The 22,711-nt window shown below is 33.0% G+C and overlaps 1 protein-coding gene across 4 annotated transcripts; it reads right to left on the bottom strand.

Annotated features, from left to right (window-relative positions):
• Positions 1–1,233: 1,233 nt before the first annotated feature.
• On the bottom strand, positions 1,234–9,974 carry LOC7480504 (uncharacterized). Of its 4 annotated transcripts, none has more exons than XM_024601134.2 (5): positions 9,786–9,974; positions 7,186–9,067; positions 4,629–6,281; positions 2,045–4,521; positions 1,234–1,928 (listed from the first exon to the last, which is right to left on the bottom strand). In XM_024601134.2, exons 1-4 carry the CDS (start codon positions 9,857–9,859, stop codon positions 4,519–4,521), a joined length of 3,612 nt encoding a protein of 1,203 aa, XP_024456902.1. In that variant the 5' UTR covers positions 9,860–9,974; the 3' UTR covers positions 1,234–1,928; positions 2,045–4,518. The 4 variants fall into 4 exon arrangements, with proteins under 4 accessions (XP_024456902.1, XP_024456901.1, XP_024456900.1 ...); XM_024601133.2 differs by having other exon boundaries at positions 2,045–2,359; positions 4,218–6,281; XM_024601132.2 differs by having other exon boundaries at positions 2,045–2,487; positions 4,218–6,281.
• Positions 9,975–22,711: the final 12,737 nt, after the last annotated feature.

Raw genomic sequence — 22,711 nt, forward strand, 5'->3', positions numbered from 1 at the left:
AAGGCATTTACAAGAGAAAGATAGTGTGGAAAATAGAAATGAGGTTGATAGGTATTTAGTTGATAGTTGTGAGGATTCTAATGATAATAAATTAGATATTTTAGGGTGGTAAAAAAGTAATGCTTCAAAATATAAGATACTTTCAAAGGTTGAACAACATGTTCTAGCTATTCTTATATCCATAGTGGCTTTCAAATCAACATTTAGCACGGCGGTCGTATACTCGATCAATTTCAAAGTTTTTATTTTCTCCAGCAACAGTTCAAGCACTTATTTGTTGTTAAAATTAGTTGCATCATGAACCAATTCCAACCAACATTAGAATCTTGATGAATGATTTTGAAATCTACGAAAACCTTGAATCAAGTAATTTTTCTTATAAACTTATACTTTCTATTTTATGATTTATTAATTAATACATTTTTAATCTAACATATCTAATTTTTATTTTGTAAAATTTAATGAAAAGTTACATCTAGCAACGGATGATAATTAATTTAAAAATCAGGCTATTTATTGAAAACATATGGTAAAAATACTATTTTTTATTTTTATATCTTCTAATTTAATTTATCATGTTATAATTCTAGTTTTGGAATTCCATAATTTGATGTCAATAATATTAAGAAATCAAAGTGCAAAATTCTTGATGTGCTTCTTGATTGGAATGATATGCTTCTTGATTGGAATGATGTGCATAGTAGAGATTTTTCGGCTTGAAGTATTTTATGACAATGTTATTTGTTTTTTTTATAAGCTTTTGAAAGTAAATCCTTTGTAATTTGAATTTTAACTCGTTAGTGTGTTTTATATTAACAAAAATATTAGGAAGGTAAAAGAAATATTGAAAACAAAATTAACATTAACAATTTAATATAAATAAATATTTAGTGGCAAAAAACACTTAAAAACACAATAAATGAGCTGATCCCAATTGGACCATCACTTTTTATAGGAAAATTGACATTAAAAAAGCCCACTACAAGCCCATCAAAAAGTAAAAAACAAAGCCCAAGGTTTTTCTGACATTAAAAAACCAAACCAAAACCAGTCAGTTGGAACCGGTTTTGGTTCAGTTTTGGTTTAAATTTTTTTGAATTATAAAAATTTAGTTTGGTTGTTTAATAGATAAAAATCAAACCGAACAAAAATTAATCACCCCTACCCCTACCCCTACCCCTACCCTCCTCTGTCCGCATACATTTGTTAGAATAAGAATGAGCCCATATAATATGATGATAAGTCGGTGTCTTTACTTGCTGTAGATGTGGTCCAATAGAGACAGAAGAAACTGGACCAGTTCTAATGGATCCCCCTCGCTCCTGTTAAACTACTCCACCATAATCAATAACATGCATATAAATCCCAGCTATTTATCTTGTAAATTAAAAACAAAAGGAAGAATTGAAGATTGAATGGTATAGTCTAAGACCCATAATATAAAATGAATGCAAACCATAACCAGCTGATGATGACTAGTAGATTGGATTCTGTTGTTAGGCTAGCAAGGTCACTGTCCTGTTTCCATTTTCTTTTCTTTCTTATTCCAGCTATTTCTAGAGAAAACATTGGTCCCAAGAAGCCCCAAACACTCATTGGTTGCAATCTAATTGTTATCTTTGCTCAATTTCTTGGGAACATTTGCTCAGGGCTCTCCTCTCTCGTCAACATCACCATTTCATGGACCAAAACCCGTCTTGTCTGTTTACGTCCTAACGACTCCACCTTCCAATAATGGCATGCAGTTGTCTTGCAGCTTGCCCCTTGTATTGTGAAAGTTACAGCTTTCTAACAATCTTAACAGCAAAAGGGTCTACCATGCAAATTACAGGTTTGCGAGTGTGCACGCCTATGCATGCGCGTGCATTGACAGTATTGTAGAATACTGTAAGAAATCAGCAGGAAACTCACCCTTGCAAAATATGCCACTGCATTCACCTCACCAATTTCAGAGATGCATGATGGAAAGTTCTAAAGTGACTATTAAGTTGAAACAAGGCACTGATTGGAAAGAAATTTGATGGCATGGTCAGTGAGTATTTACCTTGTTTCTTGCATATGAAGCAGCTGGTTTTTCTGCTACTTGAAATTCAAAGGGAGAAGCAAACTTATCACAATCAGTGCCCTTAAATCTGAGAAATCCTCAAACATCACTTGCATCCCTCTAGCTCGGGAAACAATCACTGCAACATCCTCTTTCCAGCTACCTTGTCACAAGAACTGTATGCTCGCTGTTCCAAGTCTTGACAAATAGTATACATCTACAACCTACCCTTCCATGATTTTGCAGATGGATTTGAAGGGGAACTGCCTCCAGTGTCGTCGCTTTCATACAGCATGTCATCCCAAGGCAGCATCACTGCGACAATTAGATGCAGCAACAGAAGAATACTTCGTGTCATGAACAAGAACATTAACCCATCCAAACACAGCACGGTCAGATTTAACTTCTATCCTTGATGCAAGTTTAATGAGACGAATTCATATCTGCATTTTCATCAAATTGGAGTTGCGTGATCTTATTTTCTGCAGATTGAGTATCCTTGGGTCAAGCATCTACAAGAGGCTAAAAACACCCCACTATAACAAAATTTCATCCACCAGTATGCACATCATTATCAGAAATGAGAACACGGCATTCATACATAAATACATGCACAAAAACAAACAAAATTTGTCTATGAATAGACTCAATCATTACAGCAATACGAGTCTAAAACCCTAGGTGTATATGGGTTGCAACTTCTCACAGCCATACATTTACTTACAACTGAATTCTTTCCCGTCCCCTCAATTCTCATTCACTCACCCTACCTGGTGCTGCTGTTCTTGAATTGCTTGCACATTTCTCAATGATCTCAATAATCCCTTGTAATAATACACTCAAGAAAGTGTGCATGCCTTGTAACCGCAAGTAAGAAATATATAGTTGTACTTGAAATACGATGCATGCACCATTAGCATCACAAGTCATTTATCATCACAAGGAAACTCAAAGGCCATCTTCGCAAATCATTAGAGAACTAGTTGTAAAATTCCTTGATAAGTTAGAGCCTCGAGTAAGGTTCAGCAGTTTGTTATATGATGCGGTGTAGTTTTGCACCAACCACATATTTAAAAGTGCTTGGTTAATCAACATACAATAGTTTTGCCTCAAACTCTCTCTTCAAACCTTGATTATGAAAAAACTATAATACCAAAACCAAATACACACTAAGTGGTACTTGATACCTCAACCATGTGGGCATACAATGAAATAAAGTTTACATATTCGATCCTAGCATTTCTTTATCACATCTAAATGTGACTCCTCGTTCTTACATTGGCTGCAGATACATAAAGATAACTGACATAGAAGTCAGATATGCATCCCAGGTTGAAAGTTTCAATTTACTTTTCCCTTCATTTCCATAACCATGCTATTAGATCATTACAAATTTGTAAAGGGAGTCTAAATGAACTGTCTGTGTTTTTTTTATAAAAAAAAAACACGCGGAAAGTTCAAACAAATGCACCCTTCAACATAAAAATGAATGTTTTCCTAATAGCAGCAAAAATAAATCAAAATAATCTACCAATCCGCTCATGCTCAGTCAGTCAATAATCTCATGAATTATTGTTACCTGGCACATAAGCACAGTACCATCAAGCAGGCATATTTTCAGAAGTGTAGCATTTATTGATAATAATAATAATAATAAAGAATCCCTCTCCCATCCTCTCAGTTAATAGCATCAGTTGTCAGTTTGATGGTAAAACATCATCAGTATATAGGCTCATTAATATTAATATAGGAAGTCACGTTCAAAAGCCGCTCACTGTGCAAAGCATTGGCTGCTAGTTTTTTCATTTAGTGGTATCATTACTACCAACTTATCAAGCAATAAGAGAATACTTCTTTCCCAGTGGAAACAATCTAAGAAAGGACCTCCAACAGGCAAACAATGAGAGCTTGGGTTAAAAGCATTGAGATTGAAAATAAGAAAATAATAGTTGAATAATTTCCCCAAAAAAAATTTGAAAACTGCAAAACTAAAAGCATATAGCTCACCATCATATGAAGGTAGCATACTTTTATGTTAGTTTTCCAATTTCTCAACTTATTTACCAAAGGAAAAAATCTTTAAAAAAAAAATTCAAAAAGAGCTATAGAGAGCCGGGTGTATTTTAATTATTTAATAAAATTTTCATTAACCCTCTTGTTGAAAGAAACTCACAGATTTTGGTTGAGATTTCACCACCAGGGTTTGTGGACACCCTACAAAGAAGCTATTGGAATTGTCTTCTGTTGCTATTGTTTTCGTGGTTGTATTATCCTTTGGGCTACCCACCAAATGGAGTTCAGAAAAATGGTCACCCCAGATATCATATGTATATTCACTCCCCACCTTTTCATCTACTTTAACACTTCTTTGGTTTAAAAGTTTTGCTCCAGGAGCTCGAACAATAGGAGCAATTGTTGATGTTGATGTTGATGTTGATGACAAGGGAGAAGAATAATGCAGACTGGGGGCAGCATCACTAGAACAAGGAAATGCAGGAGAAGGTTTAGAAAAGGTCTTGCTGGGCACTAAAGGTTGCTCACAAGTAGCAGAAAAGTAGTTGTAACCATAGCATTTCATAGAAACCTTGGGCTCCAGGACAACTGTCTTGGTAGCAGATTCAGAAACCAGAACCTTCCTGAACTGTTGGGCTGCCACTTGAGTGAATGGATTTCTCACCTCAATAGTGTCTGCATCAGAAGATGGCGACCATATTCGGTTGGGTGTTGCAGATACAGGAGACAGGGGAGATGAAGGGGTAGAATTTCCACTTTGATTACTCGATACTTCAAGCGGTCCTGTTAAGCATGCACTCACACCCTTCTTCCTCCTTCGCCTTCTTCCTTTCTCTTTTCCGATCCTGACTGTAAAGTTCGGAGATTGGGGAGCATCAAGTGTATCAGAATTCTCAACCGCTATGGATTTTGACATCAAAGATGGTACTGCTTTATCCTTTTTAGTATAAGACAAAATGCTATCTTGTTTGTGATTTTCTAGAGTTGATGTCAAATTATTAATAGTTAGCCCCTGTTCCAGGGGTCCATCATGACCATCAGCATATTTACCAATAGATGTCTGATTAGAGGCCTTGTCTTCCCCAACTGATGTTAACAAACTGTCCATTCCCCTGGACATAGAGAACTTACTCTTTCTCTGGTTACGATGCATATGAGAAGCTTTTCCTGCACTTCTTACAGTATTAGTGGAGCTTTTCTCACTGTTATGATAGTAATTCTTAAAGCCAAAAGCAACCACTTGAGGAAATATGCAACAGAATATCAGAAACATTAAGGAAGTGGCAAGGAGGACTGCAGCAGAGAATTTCTTCAACTGCATCCAGAATACTGATTTTTTACAGAGATTGAACATGTACAAAGGAAGACTTGCCTTTATGGGTATCACAAGAATTCCACTAGTCAAGGCCAGTTCAAGATCTCCGTGCACCATAGCTGCAGAAAAATCAGACTGGTATGAGATCAGAAGCTTTATTGACTCACCTGGTTCAAGAGAAAAACCTTTACAAGTGTGAACCATAAACCCATCCAACCCACACTCAGACCCAGAAACTTCAATACTTTTCACCTCAAGTGGCAAGTCTCCCATATTCTTGGCATACAGCTCTTTAGATGAGGGCACAGAACAAGCACAAGCAGTCTCTTTCATGTTAAATAGCCCATCTGGAGGAGAAATATTCAGGGGCATTGGCAAGTTAAGGTTAAATTCTATGCTCTGAACAGGCTCTGAACCATCAAGCAGGACTAGAGAGAGTAACCCTCCAAACCCTATCAAAGATAACCACTCTACACCAGAAAGATTGTTTCTTATCAGGGCTGAACTTCTCCACCCACAACGATTTGAAGGATGAAAGAATATTGGTCCAAAAGATGCTTTGCCATAAGGATGAACATAAGCTTCTGTTAGTGCACTCTCTGCCATTGAGAACCCATACCTGGCAGGAGCAGTCAATTCATCATGGACAAAAATTCTCGATGAAGGGGGATCCATAGAACCATCTGTGCCCCTGCACTCATCAATAATCTCTCCTGAGTTAAGAATGAGCTGCATTACAACTGGTTGTTCACTAGGATTCTTTACAGTGATCCACCTAGAGTGATGAGTTCCAACCTGAACCATTGGGAACAACACCTCATGATCATCAAGCACAGACATGCCACTCATGGTACCTTGAGATTTCCAATTGCCCAGTACAAATTCATCTGCTTCTGCTGTCTCTATCGCCTATAAGTTCACAGAGACATCTTAGTCAGCCAGAATGTATAGCATCGAAATGAAGAAAAAAGGAAAAGCAACTACTATGCAGAGAGAAATCCCTTGGTTGCATGCCCTTGGGGACCTGCCTCACATGAAGGGCCAGATGCTCTAGGATGTGTATGCATGTGTGCATTCACAGACAGACATTCAGTTTCAGACACAAGCACAAGAACATGCTGTGAGCGTGTCTGGAGCAAGGAAGAAATAATCCATTCTATATCCCAACAACCATAAAATCAACAGAGCTTTCCTTCAAGAGTAGGAAATTAAAATGTCATTTCTATTTGATTCCTCCTTATACTTCCACCTATCACCATCACTTCTCACAAATAATTGGGGAATGAAATTAACAAGTGAAATTACTAAATCCTGAATAACACTGCTAAATTATATCAAACATAAAATTTAACGATTTGGTAAATATGTGAGGCATACATATAATCCAGCTTTACAAAATCTAGTAAGGCCATACATGTAATAGCCCAGAAGTTTCACTGATTGCCTACATGATTTGATTATAGAAGTTCACTAAGCAAGCAATTTGCACAAGTTGAAGCCCCATCCAATTTAGACTGCAGTTGAAGTTTTTGAATCAAGCAAAGGAGAACAGGTCACTGCTAATATATCATTACTAGCTGTTCCTTCACAAGCTAATGCTATGCATGTAATTTTTGTTTTTAACACATTAGTTAGCTGCTTATGCATAAATCACAGGCTACAGTGACCGCTATTTCCATCACAAGAAAATCACAAGAATCAAGGCTTATAACAGATTAAATAGACAATCTGAAGAGAACAATGCACTGATACAAAGCCATATGAAAGATGAAGAAGACCACAGATTAGAAATGATAAGTCAGAATCAGCGAACCTTTATCTCTAACAGCGACAGCTTGCCGCTGCACAATGACCCTGTCCTTCTATTGCCAGTTTCAGTCCTTTCACCAGATTTGGCATCTTCGGAGTGATTGTCATATCCAATGAATGAATCCTTCTGATGTCTCAAACAAATATGGACTATATCCTGACAAGGAATTTCAATTTGAGGACTCCTCGAGTCATTTGTCAGTACCACTAATTTGCAGTCTTTGTTCATATTTGACATTTCAGATGTAGAATCATGTAATTGAACAAGTAGATGCGTACATGTAATTGTAGCAACTTGTGTGACAGTGCCAGGGAAAAGTAGCAAGCCTTCAATGTACTTGATCTGGAAAGCCTTCACTGCTGCAACTTCCCTAACATTGACAACATTCAACACATGAGGAGCTTCATTTCTCAATGAGATAGCAACAACAACGGTGCTGCCAACATCATATGGAACCAGAGTTTCAAGAGAAACTGAAACTAAACCGGCAAAGCCACTGTAAGCTACTTTTCCATCCCATTCAAGCTCGAGAGGAACCATTACAGTATCGGTCTTGTCCTGAGAGGACCTCAGCAACTGCATACAAAAAGCACCATAAACATTTCCTTCAGATTCAAATGAGAAGTCCATCTCCATGATGGTTCCACTGCTGTGAGGAAGGATCTCCCAACTTTCTTGGGGCTTCATAGCCATCAATGGAAAACCCATTTGAGCATTCCTAACAACCAACCAATCCTTGACTCCCAACAGGCTGAGCTCATCAGGACCTCCCAAAATTTCCAAACTGCAGGTTGCTTCAGTGTTATGCAAAATATTCCCTTGAGAAACTGATATCCATGCACTTACTTCCTTCACATAGAGGGTTTCATCGAAAGGATTAAATAAAGAAAAAGTCTTCCTCAACTGTCCACTAGAAGGAACATCAAGGCTGAATAAAGGACTAATATTGTAAGGCGACTCAACCGCATAACCCTTGACCTGGACCAGGAATCCACCAGAGCTTGTCTGCAAGATCAAATGAGCTGAGGAAAAGCCCAACCATCTAGGCAAAAACACAAAACAAATTGAAGCTACTTCACCTGGTCCTAACAAAACCTCACTAAAATTGCAGGCATAGAACTGTGTATTGGTACTAAATGGTTCAAAGAGATGTAAAATGCTCTCATTACAGGTATTTGCCACTGTTAAGAATGCTACTGAGGGATAATATAAATGCCTCTGCCCCCAGTCAACTACAGGAGGGCTGATTTCTACATGGGGAGGAGAAACATCTAAAGCACTATAGTTCATCATCTCAGACTTTTTCCTCAGCCTGGCACTTGTGCTCTTCTGAGATGGTAAAGGACCTTTACACGAAGAAGGGTCACATTGGTCAGCTCTACTGGTTTGAGTGGATGATAACTCATCAACACCTTCCCTAGAGTTCATAGAACAGGAAACAGCCAGGCCATTTGATAACTGGAACATGCCATGCTCCAATGACCAGTTCTTGTTCTCTAACCACCTGCTACCCTGAGTTGATTCTACAGATAACGAACCATCAGACTGACTCCTAGAAACTTCTAAAGCAGCTACTTTAAGCTTGTGTTCTTTAGGCGAAAAACCAGGCAATGTTGAAAGAAAGCAGAACAAATGAGAATTGGTACAAATATTCTCAAAATTTAAGTGGGTCATAGAACTTCCAGCTGCATAGCCCAAACTAGTATCACCAATGCTAAAATCTTGAAATCCAACACTACCATCATCCCCATAGGACTCACAAGAATCATCTTCCATGGAATTCTGCATTCCATTCGTCAAGCACGGTCCGCACATAGCAAAGCAGAAAAGGGCACACGACAGAACCAGAATAATATGGAATGCTTTGACCTGGTGAACCAATCCCCTGAAATCAACCACCAAATCAAATGTCATTAGCAATTCAATAAATAACTATAAATCAGTAATTTCAAACTAAAAAACATTAAGAAAAAAGGATATGAAAGTAAGAGAGCACTAAAACAACAAAAATACAAAACTCAATTTGTTCATACTATTACAAAACATATATATCAAGAAGAAGAAAAAAACCCATATTTATTACACCAACTCATAATTTTCAAATGAAACATTAATCCAACTAAAAAAAATGCACCATAAATAAAGATGATAGTCGATATCTAACACAAATTTGGAAGCTACTCTTATCCCAGTAAATATTCAACCAAAAATTGATAGTAATAACCTCATAGCAGCTATTACTACTAAAACAGGCTTAAAAATCTATTCTATTATATTCTCTATAAGTTACTTACAAAAACACAATCACCAAATACTTTAATCTTTATACCTCAAAGCCACAAACTTTGCAGCCCAGTAACACTGAAAAGGAAACTTTTTTTAGAACAAATAGGAAAAAAAAAAGTAGAGAATACTGAAAACAGAAACGTAAAAAAAGCAATCAGCTTACAAAAAACGGCAATAAAATGTTTTAAAAAATATATAAAAATAAAAAGAGAAAAGGCAACAATAGAAATAGAAAAATAAAGCGATGATAACCAAAAACTGGTAATTGAAAACATTAAAAAAAAAAAAAAGGGAAAGAGAGTAGGAGATAGAGTTACGGGAGGTGGAACATGAAGAGCTTGTGCTTATGTTGTTGGGGAGATATGATTGTTAAGCTGTGGATGTCGTCCATGTCTGTGAGGGGAAAGGAATCATCTGCTGATTTTCTCTTTCTTTTGAGAGGGTGTGATTTTCAGAGAGAAAAATAATTGATTGTTTGAGCATTTTTAAGAAGACTGAGGTAGAGGTATGTGTTTGTTTGGACGTTAAAAAAAACTGTTTTTGAGAATTATTTAAAAAAAAAAGTTTTAAATTGTTTTTTCTGTGATTTTAAATTAATATTATAAATAAATTTTAAAAAATAAAAAAAATTATTTTAATAAATTTTAAGTAAAAATAACCAAATTATTTTTGTGTTTTAAAAAAATATTTTTTTATTTTAAAATATTTTTTATATTTTAAAATCATTTTAATGTTTTAATATCAAAAATAAATTTAAAAAAATATAAATATAAATTATTTTAATATATTTTTAAATAAAAAATAATTAATATCAAATGACTCTAGCAGCATAATATAAATATAAAATTAAAACATTACTTGTGGTCAATCGTGTGACTTGTTCCGTCTCCGTCCCGGGTTCGACCGTCTATGTGCATGTCTGTCACCCCCGCGGTGCCTTACCTGCTCCTGGGCTTGTAGGATGTCCAGTGGGCCATGGGGAATAGTCGTGGTGCGCGTAAGCTGGCCCGGACACCTCACGTAAATCAAAAAAAAAAAATTATTTAATATAGTTAACGAGGGAATGGCTTTCAAAACCAAACCTGCCTAAATAGAGAGAGAGACACTAGACAGCAGTCATTTTAGAAATGCAATCCAACTGTGTCGTTTTGTTGAAATTGAAAAATTAAAAAGAAATTGAGGATGGTATTCCAGTTCACCTGGCTTCCCTTGGCAGGTGCAGCTGTTAAGTCATGTTATCTGTAAAATAATATTTTTTTTATTTTTAAAAAGTTATTTTTTATATTAATATATCAAAATAATTTAAAAATATTAAAAATATATTAATTTAAAATAAAAAAATATAAAAAAACTTAAATATTTTTAAAAATATTTTTAAAATACAAAAATAAACAGTAAACTATAGACAACCCAATCAAATGGGAACTCAGCTCACGGCTCGAAACAATCTTTGTGGTTTTTTTATATCCGGTAGGAATTATAAGAATCAAAGTCCAGGGTGGTTGGTGAGCCTCCTGATAGGAGACTATCTAGCTTGGTTTGGAAGCTTGGTTTGGAGAGCACTTTTGAATATTCATTATAAAATATTTTTTATTACCAATATTCATGTAAAATATTTAACAGAAAACAAATATAAAAAAATATTTTCTTATAAAATATTATACACACAACTAATGAACCCTAAAATGTAATTAATTTTTTTAAAAAAAAATACATACTTAAAGAAGCGAGAGGATTGTAATTTAAGGGATAAAAAGCAATAGCTTTGCAGGAAAAATAGTTTGTATTTGTTATTATAGTAGTTTTTATAGTTATGATTTTAAAAAATATATAAATTATAAATTTTTTATAATCAAGATTTCAAGATAAAATTTTTAATTAAATTCATATAAATTTATTATATATATTAATTAACTAAAATCTTTTAAAACCATAAGTCAAAGCAAAACATGCTTTTTATTCGCAACTCACCACACTACCCCTAGTGGACTCGGGGGTTGTTGGCGGTTTGCTAATTTCATGTTTGAAACTAGAAGAGGACGGTGCTCGGTTATTCTAGCAATTATTAATGATAGGCAGAAGTCGCTGTCTCTCCTGGAGAATTGGCTAAAATTTATCTATGATGTGTTAATTGAGCCAACAACCTCTGATATAAGATAGTCTCACTTTCATATTATTGAGAGGTATAGTTTAACTAACTGTATTTATTTTTTAGAAAAATTATTTCTCAAAAATTATTTTTTAAATTTTTCTGTGTTTATTTATTATTAGAAAAGTTGGTCAATAGAAAACACTTTCCGGTCAAAGAAAAATTTGACTTGATTTTCGGGAAAGTGTTTTCCTTTTATTTTGGTCGGAAAACATTTTCTGAAAGTTGTGAAAAATTTAGAAATGTCATATTATTTACTGATTATATTAAATTTGATCATCAAACTTTTGATTGCTATATATATTTTGTTTTGAATATTTGTTTTTCAATTTCATCCCTTAGAATTTAACTAACTGTATTTGCTTTTCCCTCATTATTTTTTAATTGAAATTTTTTATCTATCAAATTTGGTTCTTATTCTTTTGATTGTTACTTATTTTATTTGAAATAATTTATTAAATATTAATTATTATTATTTTAATTTCTTCATTTTTCAATTTTTTTATTTTTTAGATTTGATCTTTATTATTTTGATTATTATTTATTTTATTTGAGATAATTTATGAAATTATATTTTTTTTCAATTTCATTCTCATTTAACTTTTTAATTTGCAAGATTTGTTCCTCATTATTTTAATAAACTTGAAAGAAATAAAACATTAATAAGTTATTTTTCAGCTCATTTTCCATGACATAACCAAACTCTAGAAAAGTGTTTTCCAACTTATTTTCCATTACACTACCAAACATCAAAAAATAATTCACTTTTGCGGAATTCATTTTCTAAAAGGAAACTACTTTCTAGCAAACAAACGGGATCTAAATTTATTTTTTAGATATTATCAGTTCAAGTTCCACAAACCTTATAATTACTAAAAGCTTATATAATTGTTAACTTCAAAACCTCGAGGATTAATCGAGGTATGCGTAAACTGACTCGAACACCCACGGTTACCCAAAAAAAAAATACTTTCTCATTTGGAGTGTTGGAGAATATAGTAGTTATTATTTTTTAAAGTGTTTTTTATTTGAAATGTATTAAAATAATATTTTTTATTTTAAAAAAATTATTTTTAATATCAACATATCAAAACGATTGGAAAATGCTAAAAAGATTTAATTTAAAGTAAAGAAAAAAATAAAATTTAATTTAATTTTTTAAAAAAACACTGTAAAAACAAACAGAGTTAAAATTAAATTAGCTTGCATTTCTATTTCTTTTCTCTCGCTAAGAAATGTCAATCTACATAAATTTATTAGACAAGGGAAAAGAAAAATATTTTTTTTTATTAACATGGGTGTCCGAGCCAGCTTGCGTATACCTCGACTAATCTCACGGACCCTGAAAGTAACAACCATATAAACCTTCAATAGCCCTAAAATGACTCAAACTCATGACTACTGAAAAGCAAATTGAAGATCTAATCAGTTAAGTTACTCTCATGATTAAAAAATAATAATCTTGGTTGTATAAGAGGTTTTTTTTAGGCTCATTTATCTTCTATGCACAAACAAATTATGCAATAGTGGTATAATGGTAGCAGGACTGTTGCAGATAATCTTCTACACCCATTTAAGATGACTTGTAGAGATCAAATTCGCATGCAGTAGGGAGTAGGGAGACATTATCATTGCTCAACTGTTTGTTTTTGTCTTGATTTTATTGTGATTGCTACGAACGATACCTTTGGGTTTTTTTCTAGCGACAAGCGTATAGAATCCTAAGGTTTTTTCCTTCATCAGAAATAGACCCCTTAGTTTTATCATCTAGCATCGTCCACGAGGAGTTATAAAATACCAAGTGGGAAAAAAAAAGAAAAAACTATGTCCATTTTGTTTATCATTATTAAGGGTGATCATTTTCGGTTGTGTTCGGTTTTTACTTAAAAAAATAACCAAACTAAATTTTTTAAAAAAAAAAACTGAAACCGGTTCAAACCGACCGGTTTCTGTTTGGTTCGGTTTTTTAGGACAAAAACCTGTTTGGCTCGGTTTTTTTGGTTTGGCTCGGTTTTTTTCTAGTTTTTTTCAGTTTGGGTTCGGTTCGGTTTTTTTTGGTTTTAGGCTTATAAAACCGAAACCGAAACGAACTGGTCGGTTTTTTTAAAATTTTAATCGGTTTTTTTTCACAATTTGATTTTTTTTTCTAATTTTCTAATTTTTTTTTCTAATTTTCTCGGTTTAGTTTTTTTCTCACCCCTAATCACTATATATACAGCCTTAAGGTGCAGAGAATTGGACACAAATACAAGGTCATATTGAACAAAAAGACATGGCTTTTGGTAACACATAATGAATAACTGGTCATGGACATATTTCATATTGACACAAGTTGTTCATTATAATACAAGCGAAAATTAATTAAAAAAAAACTAAAATATATATGTCTTTTATTGTGCCACAAGGCATAGATGCAAGGTGGATTGCTACAATGCAATACATTGTGGTAATTGTTTTTTTTTTTGTCATTGAAAAAATTATACAATACATGATCATTGAATTTTTTTTTTTAATTTCTTCTTCTAATATTATGGTAGCATGATTGTTTTTAAGATTTTATATAATTTAGAGTATTCGAGGTGTTAATAAATATTTCAATATTAAATTAAAGTTTTATATTACAAATAAAATTTTAGGTTATATTTCAAAAAAAAAAACTAAAACAGCAAGGATTAAAATTAACAAAAAAAAGAGAAAAACACTTCCATTTTTATTATTTAAAGGGTGCAAATAAACTTTAGTTTGTCCCCTAAAGTTTTTATTTTTTTAAAAAAATTATTTCATGTTTTTTGTTTTTATATTGTGGCCTTAAACTTTATTTTTATTATATTTTAATAATTTAATGTTAACTAATGAGAGATATAAAGTCATTGAAAAAGACAAAGAAGAAAGAAAGTGTTTGATTTACAACTTTACAATAACTAAAAAGTTCCATCCTTGTGTTAATTAGCTTGTTTTAACTTTTAAGAGCTCCGCGTAATAAAAATAGTTTTGTCCTTCAAATATGCCATAAAAAGTAGAACGAGGCCATTAATTTTGTTTTTAATTTAGCTTGATTTATTATTTTTAAGCTGATTAATTGGTGTTTTAAGGTTGAAAACGGTTTTATAGAGTTTTTTAGAATATTTTTGAGGTTAACAAGTTGAGATCCATGTTTTTGAAAGCAAAAAATTGAATGATGAGATTTTTTTAAAAAAGAAATTATTTGATATTATTATTAAACCCAACGCAACGAGGTAATCTTGAAACCTCTCGACCCGACTCATTACCTAGACTAAATTTAAAATTAATACGCATGAAAGTTGTTCATATGTGACCCAATTGATTTGGTAAATCCAAAAAAAACCCAAATGATCGGTGAAACTATTACTTGATTTTATAAAGAATTTCAAGATGATATTTTTTTTTAATATTGAGACAATAATATATTGAATTGATCTAAACTTCACGACTTAACTTGCTAAACTCGTAACCTAAATTATAGACTCCACTTATTTTAAAAACATTGTTTTTTTAGACTAATTTTATTTAATGATATGATAAGAAAAATCGATACTTGTAAAATTAAATATCAATCAAATATAGAGATGTTTATTTAAATTTGTAATAATCTCATAAAAAATAAACCAAATAAATAATGATAATCAATTTAAAATTAACAAAATAAAAATAATATTGGAAGAAAAAAATAAAAGTGTATTTAATAAAAAAATAAAAAAACAAATAGGTAAAAAAAGTCACTTCATTGGTTAAGAAAACGGGGGAAATTTCGACTTTTTTTTTCCCATGTGTAGTAGTTAATCAATGGATAAGTCTAGGCCTCTCCCACTTTAAAATATTTTTTTATTTAAAAATATATTAAAGTAATATTTTTTATTTTTGTAAATTTATTTTTGATATAATATATAAAAAAAATCTAAAAATAAAATAAAAAATACTAGCTCGTTTGGGAGTGTGATTGCAGTTACTTTTTAAAGTGTTTTTCATTCCTATATATATTAAAATAATATTTTTTTTATTTTTAAAAAATTATTTTTAATATATGATTTAAAAATATTAAAATAATATTAATTTAGAAATTTAAATTTTTTAAAACACAAAATGCCAAATTAGACACTAAAAGTTAAAATGCACGTGAATCATACTTATGCTTTTTAAAAATAAAAAAAGCTTCTTAATTAACAAAGAATTAATTGTGCACTTAGTTGTCAACCTCAACCATCAAACAGAACATAATTTCATAGCGGACCTTTTGCACAATTCGCGCCGTCTATTTGGGAAGTGGCCATCATTCACCGTTGGATTTTAAAACTCATCTGTCGCATACTGATACCCGATTCCTTGGCAGGACAGGTGGCGGGCCCTCGTAATATTGTCCATGTAAATCAATCAATAAATCAACCCTTTGGACACAGGGTGTGACCTTACGAAAGAGCTTTGATTATCAAACAACTTAGGAGAGGCGCCACCCCACTTTAGGGACTTGTTGAACGAAAGTTGACCTCTAGGAAATAGTTTGTTTCCTCCCGCTGCAATTTTATTCGAAATTGATGGATGACTACTCAACTTGAAAGGAAAATAATTATTTATTTATTTAGATTTGAGTAATACTTGAAATTAAAAAAGTATGATCAAGCATAAGTATAGTATAAATATTACCCTGCTGAAACTCTTAAAAAAAAAAAAACCTATTTGAGTTACATAAATAACTTAAAATTTCACACTATATATACATTACAGGAAAATAATGTTTTCTTGTAGAAATAATATAATTATAATTTTTATAAATTGTTTTTACCATAGCGGTGATAAAATTGTAATTTAGAAGTTTTTTTTAAAAACAAGTTTTTTTATATTTTTTCTTTCTTTATACCTCGTATTTTTATCATTCTACATTTGGCCTACTTGTCACTATTTTTCTTATCTTCAATTTTTTTGTAATATTATTTTAGTTTTTCCTTTTTTTCTTTACATATTTTTTTTAAAAAAAATATTATTTTCTATTTCTCACACTTTAAATATTTATCACTCTACACTTCACCTATTTATATTTTTCTTTTTGTTCTTATCTTTATTCTTTTATATTTTTTAATTTTTTTTCTTTACACATTAAAAAAAACTATTATACAAAGACTAAGAAAATAGTGTTTCAATGTAGCAATTGCAACATTATTCTATTCTTCTGCTACGTTAAAAATTAGCTTGAGATCTTACATGTTTTTATTAACGCATATGATCTTTACCATGTTTTATTATATGTAAGCATCAACTTTTTCATTCACCGTTATATTTTTTACTCGATGTCAAAAAACACACTGATAACACCTACACATTAATTTTTTTGCATTAAAAAAATTATTCAACCTGCAACGAGACGAGTTGAATAGACGTGTTAACACTTTATTTTTTGCATTTATTGACACAAATGACTCTTGATGTATTTAATTAAATGCATGCATAAGGTTTTTTTATTTATAATTATTAAAAAAAACACATTTGAAAAACTTGCATATATTTTTTTCAAAAACAATTATCTGACCTGCAGTGAAGCGCGAGTCAAATAACTAGTTTGTACTAAGCATATATATAAATAAATTTTTTTTTTTTTAACAATAGATACTCTTTGCCTCTCTAGCCGCTTTTTCTTGTTCTTTTCTCATAGCTTTTTTTTTTTTGGTATAAATCAAACCTTTCTTCTTCTTCTTCTTCTTTTTCTTCTTCTCTTCTTTTAGTTTTTCTTTTTCTTTTCTATACAAAACAAACCATTAAATAAAGGTTGCATTTTGGGTTTCCTTGTTCTCTATTGTTTTGCTAGGATATCAGTGTTTCTTATAAAGGGAAGAGGCTTGAATGAGTTTAGGGCTGATTTTTATTAAGTTTCGAGTTGGTTTTGGCTTAGTTTTCATCTAGATTTGGAAGGATTTCAAGCTGTGATTTTGGCAAAGAAGCTATTAGATCAATTTATGGTTGTTTTAGGGTTGCTGCTAGGTTGATCTGTGATGATTGTGGTTTAGGGCTGCTGGATTTTTTGTGTTGAAGCTGTGGCCGAAAGGGGGTTGTGCTAATGTTAAGAAGAGATGGAAGAAAAAGGTTGATTTTTGCTGTTTTTTTTCATGGTGAAGTTGTGGCCGAGAGGGGCTATGCTAGTGTTGGGAAAAGATGGAAGTAGGGGTTGATTTCTGTTGAGTTTTTTTGGTGGATTAGATGGTAGGTATCCTTATTATTGTGTTTTTCTTGATTGACTTTAAGATAAAACCTTTCTTTTTTGCATAAATATATTGAAAGAAAAGAAAATGAAACACACAGATAGACAATGACCAATGATAAAGTAGTTTGTGAGTCTGACGAGATGCTAGACCAAACCTCTTTAGGCTTGGCTATATGCAGGCCTAAACATCTATGGGTTTGGCAAGATGCCACACCCAACCCTCTTGGGCTCGGCTATGTGCTAGACTCAAGATGCTAGGACCAACCCCTTTTTTGAGCCAATGATTCCTCTAGTTATGAGCACCCTAGGTGGGAATCTAGGGTCATCATCTTCCTGCACCCTAGATATGTAAAAAGTCCTTTAAAGTTTGTTCATACGTCAATTAGTATTAATGTTGATTATAAGAGAGGATCCCATCAACATTAACATCATATATAGATTGACATAGAATCGTCTTCTACAAGCACATGATACTCCCATCAAATTAATGCTATGTAAGGAGACATTTACAATCAATATTAATATTGATCGTAAGGGTCTTCCTCCTATTTGGATATAAAGAAGAAAAAGACCTACGATCCCTGAAGGAAGACAAAGGAATATTAAATGTTATAAATACTCTCTAAACAACCCAGAAAAGAGGTTCACAATCCTCACTCTCTTATAACTTATTCTCATATTTATTATACATAATCTAAGAATAGACATTCTTGTTCTTAGAACTTAATGTTTATTTATTGTAACTCCTCATAATAAAGTCATTGACTTAATTATTGAAGGGTTCTAAAATCCCTAAAAAAAGATTGTTTTATAGGAAATCCAGTCTCGGTCATTAACCCTTGGAATCCTCAGTTATAGAGAATAAAAAATTGACATGAACACGTGATCATTCATTATCCAAACACGGTGAAAAGTAATTCCTTTACATTCTGGGTTTTTGGAGCATCATCAATTGGCACCGTTTATGGAAAATGTTCAAAAGGTCATCCATTGTTTTCTTCTAAAATGAACTTTTGAAATTTCCAAACTGCCATAAATGACTAATGATCAAGAAACTCTTAGGATGAGGAATGTTACGGACCTCCCTGCAGCAGCTGGCACATTTACCCTGCATGCTTTCCCAGATATTCAATGATTTATTAACCAGATACAAGCCCTCACTTAAGTCGTTCTGGCACTTTAAGGGCAACATCAAACTCCTCTTTCTCAACAGGCCCTAGCTAGGGAGACACCTCTTCAGAAGACAACTCCTTCGGTTCCAACCCCACAACAATAGAAGTTTCCTCTTGCTAGAAGACAATTGTCTTATCTAGAAGAGGTGGGGTAGAACGATGTAAAGATCTTTTCACCTGAATAACTCGCCAGCCCCTTGAGGGGACACCCCCATCAAGACGATGCCTTCTCAAGTAGCCATCACTCCAAACATGACCCCTTAGGCCACTGTGGGAGAGAAGTTAGTCTTCGATCTCATCACTCTACGTTGGGATCTTCTAACTCCTTCGAACCATCTAGATGAAAGGCAAAAAGAAGTATGACTGTAAGGTTCTTCCAATAAGAGACATATAGCCATCGAGGGCTAAAAGGGTTTCCTTTATCCGAGCAGGTATTGTACACTCATGTCTCTAATGAGTACATCTCCACAAAGATGACCCTGGATAATTATGATGAATTGACAGATCCATGAGAGCAGGTCCAAAACCTTTGTAACAACTATAATTGATCATCTAAGACAACGATGCCATATGTAAAATCCTATTAACAAGCTTTAGAGGGCCGGCTTGAGCATGGTACAACAACCCAATGCTAGGCTCTATTATAGGTTTTATAGACCTTTGTACGAAACTCGTATCACAGTTCAACACCAACATCCCTGCTAAAAAGAGTTCCACATAACTCTTTTGCATGACCTAAACAACAGGAGAACTCAGTCAAACTTATTTAAAAAGGTTCAACAAAGAAATGTTAAAGGTGAAGGAATTGATTGAGCCTGTAGTCTTAGAAGCCCTAATAAACAGAGTAAGAGAGCATTCCTTATAGAGAGACTTGTACGCCCTTCTTGACAAGAGCCTGATAAGGGTAAAACAAGTCATGAAGAACCATATCCATATAGAGAAAGCTAGTGTTCTATAGCATGGTCCCCCTCATTCTTACAAAAAGGCTCAAGATGAAAAGCCCTTCAGGAGGAGCCACTCACCCTTAATAGAGAGAATACCTCGAAGCTAGACCATAAAAGGTAAGTAAAGGAATAAGATCGTTACATTAAAAGGAGGCATAATCTCTTTTTGAATGCTGCTATAACTGAAGTTTTCACTACCATTAAAGGGAGCGATTACATATAGTGTCCACCCCTATATTGTCCCTTCCACATACTTACACCTCCATAAAATTTTGTCTTTTCCACAAAGATAGAGGGCATAACACTGAGAATTGTATCACTCTAAGAAAAGAAGATTGAAAAATTGATAGCCAAATGATACTTGAAGTAGTTTCTCAAAAGAAATGCTCGTGTAAACCATAATAGAGAAGATCCTAGTAGACCCAACCAAACTCTCTAGAGATCAATGTGCTCTTAAGAGGCACCTCAGTAGGCAGGGACACCACCAATAACAAGAGAAAATATGGAAAGCAAGTCCTCACTACGGCTCGACAACAAAGTCCATGGCATAAGCCTATCATTTTCACTCTGAAAGATGAAGAAGAGGTGACCTACCCCTATAAAGATGCCTTTATCATCTACATGGTCCTAACCAACTACAGGGTCCATAGGGAGTTGGTGGACGTCAAAAACTTTGTCAACATCCTCTCTAGAGATGTGATGACTCAAATGAGGATAGATCCCTCAAGGTAACCCTAGTGAAAACTCCATTGATTGGTATCGAGGGTTAGGGGTGCCCTCAATCTACCGGTCATAATTGGCACACACCTTAGGTTTATCTCTCTCCAGCAACCTTTTTATAGTGATAAACATGGCCTTAACATACAATACCATAACCGAGAGACCTTTTTTCTACCATATCAATGCCTTCATTATCACGCGGTACTTAGTCTTGAAGTTCCTAACCCGAGAAGAAATGGTCACAGTGAGGGGAAACCAAGGAACCTTTGGGCATTAAATGTTATCATGCCTGAAAGGCAAGAAGACTCTGGTTACAAATACTCTCTAAACAACCCAGAAAAGAGGTTCACAATCTTCACTCTCTTACAACTTATTCTCTTTGAAAACTTTAATAATGTCTGGTAAGGGGTTCTAAACCTACTCTAGCAATTTCATGCAATTCTAATAACATCTGAAGTAGAAATCATGAATTTTAGGTTAGGGTTTATAGAAAAGTTTTGGGGGAAATGCAAATTGACTATGAATTGATCAAATTTATTTAGATTAGGTTGTGATGGGTGTTAAAATTATTGGAATTAATGAAGAAAAACATAGGGTACTTAAGAACCCAAGTGGTCGGCCAAAGAGGAAAGTTAGGCTCATGATGTATAATTGCATATAATTGAGTGAAATTGTTGTGAACTAATGTATTTTATATGGGGAAATGATTTTTAAAAGAATTTAATTATAATTTGAATTTTTGATTGAAATGTTATAGCATTGTTGGAGATTTTGTTAACATGAATGTTGCATAAATTGATTTTAGATGCTTGAATAAAACATAAATAAGCATTAAGGGTTTTAGAGAATTGAAATTAATGATATCGCAATATATATAAAAAAAATGCTTGTTGTGAAAGATAAAAACATGTAGGATATTTCATTGATTATAAAAATTCATGGATGAAACACGTGACGACTTCATCCTTTGATTTTTAGGGAAATTTTAGGCATGAAAATGATGAAATGTGAAATTCACCTCTATATGGAAGTTATAACTAGGGATGTTAAATTTCCAACAAAATTGATCTTGCATAAATTAGAGTTATAAAACTTCAAATATAGAATAAAAATCGAAGATAGGTGTAAACTGAGAGCAGTAGGACAAATTCCATATGTTGTTGTAATTAATGATTTTAGATGTGTAGATGGCCGAACTGAGATTAGAGTTTTTCATCGAAGTTGTAGAAAAATATTTTAGCTTTCCAAAAAAATACACTATACATAAAAATAAGTTCTAGAACTCTGATTATAATTAAAACATTGAACAATATTCAGAGTTGATTATGACGAACCATCTAAAATTAGTTAGTTTTCAACCCATATTTGGAATTACTCTTGATTTAAAATTCTGAATTTTTTTGATGTAATGGGAATGAAAAAAGAGTGTAAGAAATGGTTGCATTTGCAAGATTTTGTGGGATTTTCTTTGTTAATAGAATCAGGAAAATATGGAGTTGGATGAAAAATTTAATTTGATATGAACTAAACAAAAGATGATAGTTTTGATTGAATAAGTCAAGTTGATTGACATTGGCTAGTCAAGGAATGACAGTGTCATCAACAAAAAAAGGATCGATACCATCTGCATAAGACAATCAACCCACAACCTTCCAAGGACACGATATATCGAGTCTCCCTAGTATGATTGCACAATTTACCTCAGAAATGATTAATTTTCTCCCTATTGTGATTGTAAAAATTACCTTGAAGGGACAGCGTGATCTCTATAGTGCTTTCATACAAAATCCAAGTATGAGAATAAAAATGTCATCAACAAAAAGGGATCGATACCATCTCCATAGGGCAATTTCTCCACAACCTTCCAAGAATGGGATAAACCAAGTCTCCTTAGTGTGATTGCACAATTTGCCTTGGAAGAGATTAATTGTCTTTAGTGCAATTACATAAATTACTTCGGAGGTGACATACATTAATTACCTCATAGGGGATATACGTTATCTTACTGGTGCTCCTGCATAACCTTTAATGATAGGAATGACAACACCAT

Source organism: Populus trichocarpa, chromosome 5, assembly GCF_000002775.5.
Source record: "Populus trichocarpa isolate Nisqually-1 chromosome 5, P.trichocarpa_v4.1, whole genome shotgun sequence".
Classification (NCBI taxonomy): domain Eukaryota; kingdom Viridiplantae; phylum Streptophyta; class Magnoliopsida; order Malpighiales; family Salicaceae; genus Populus; species Populus trichocarpa.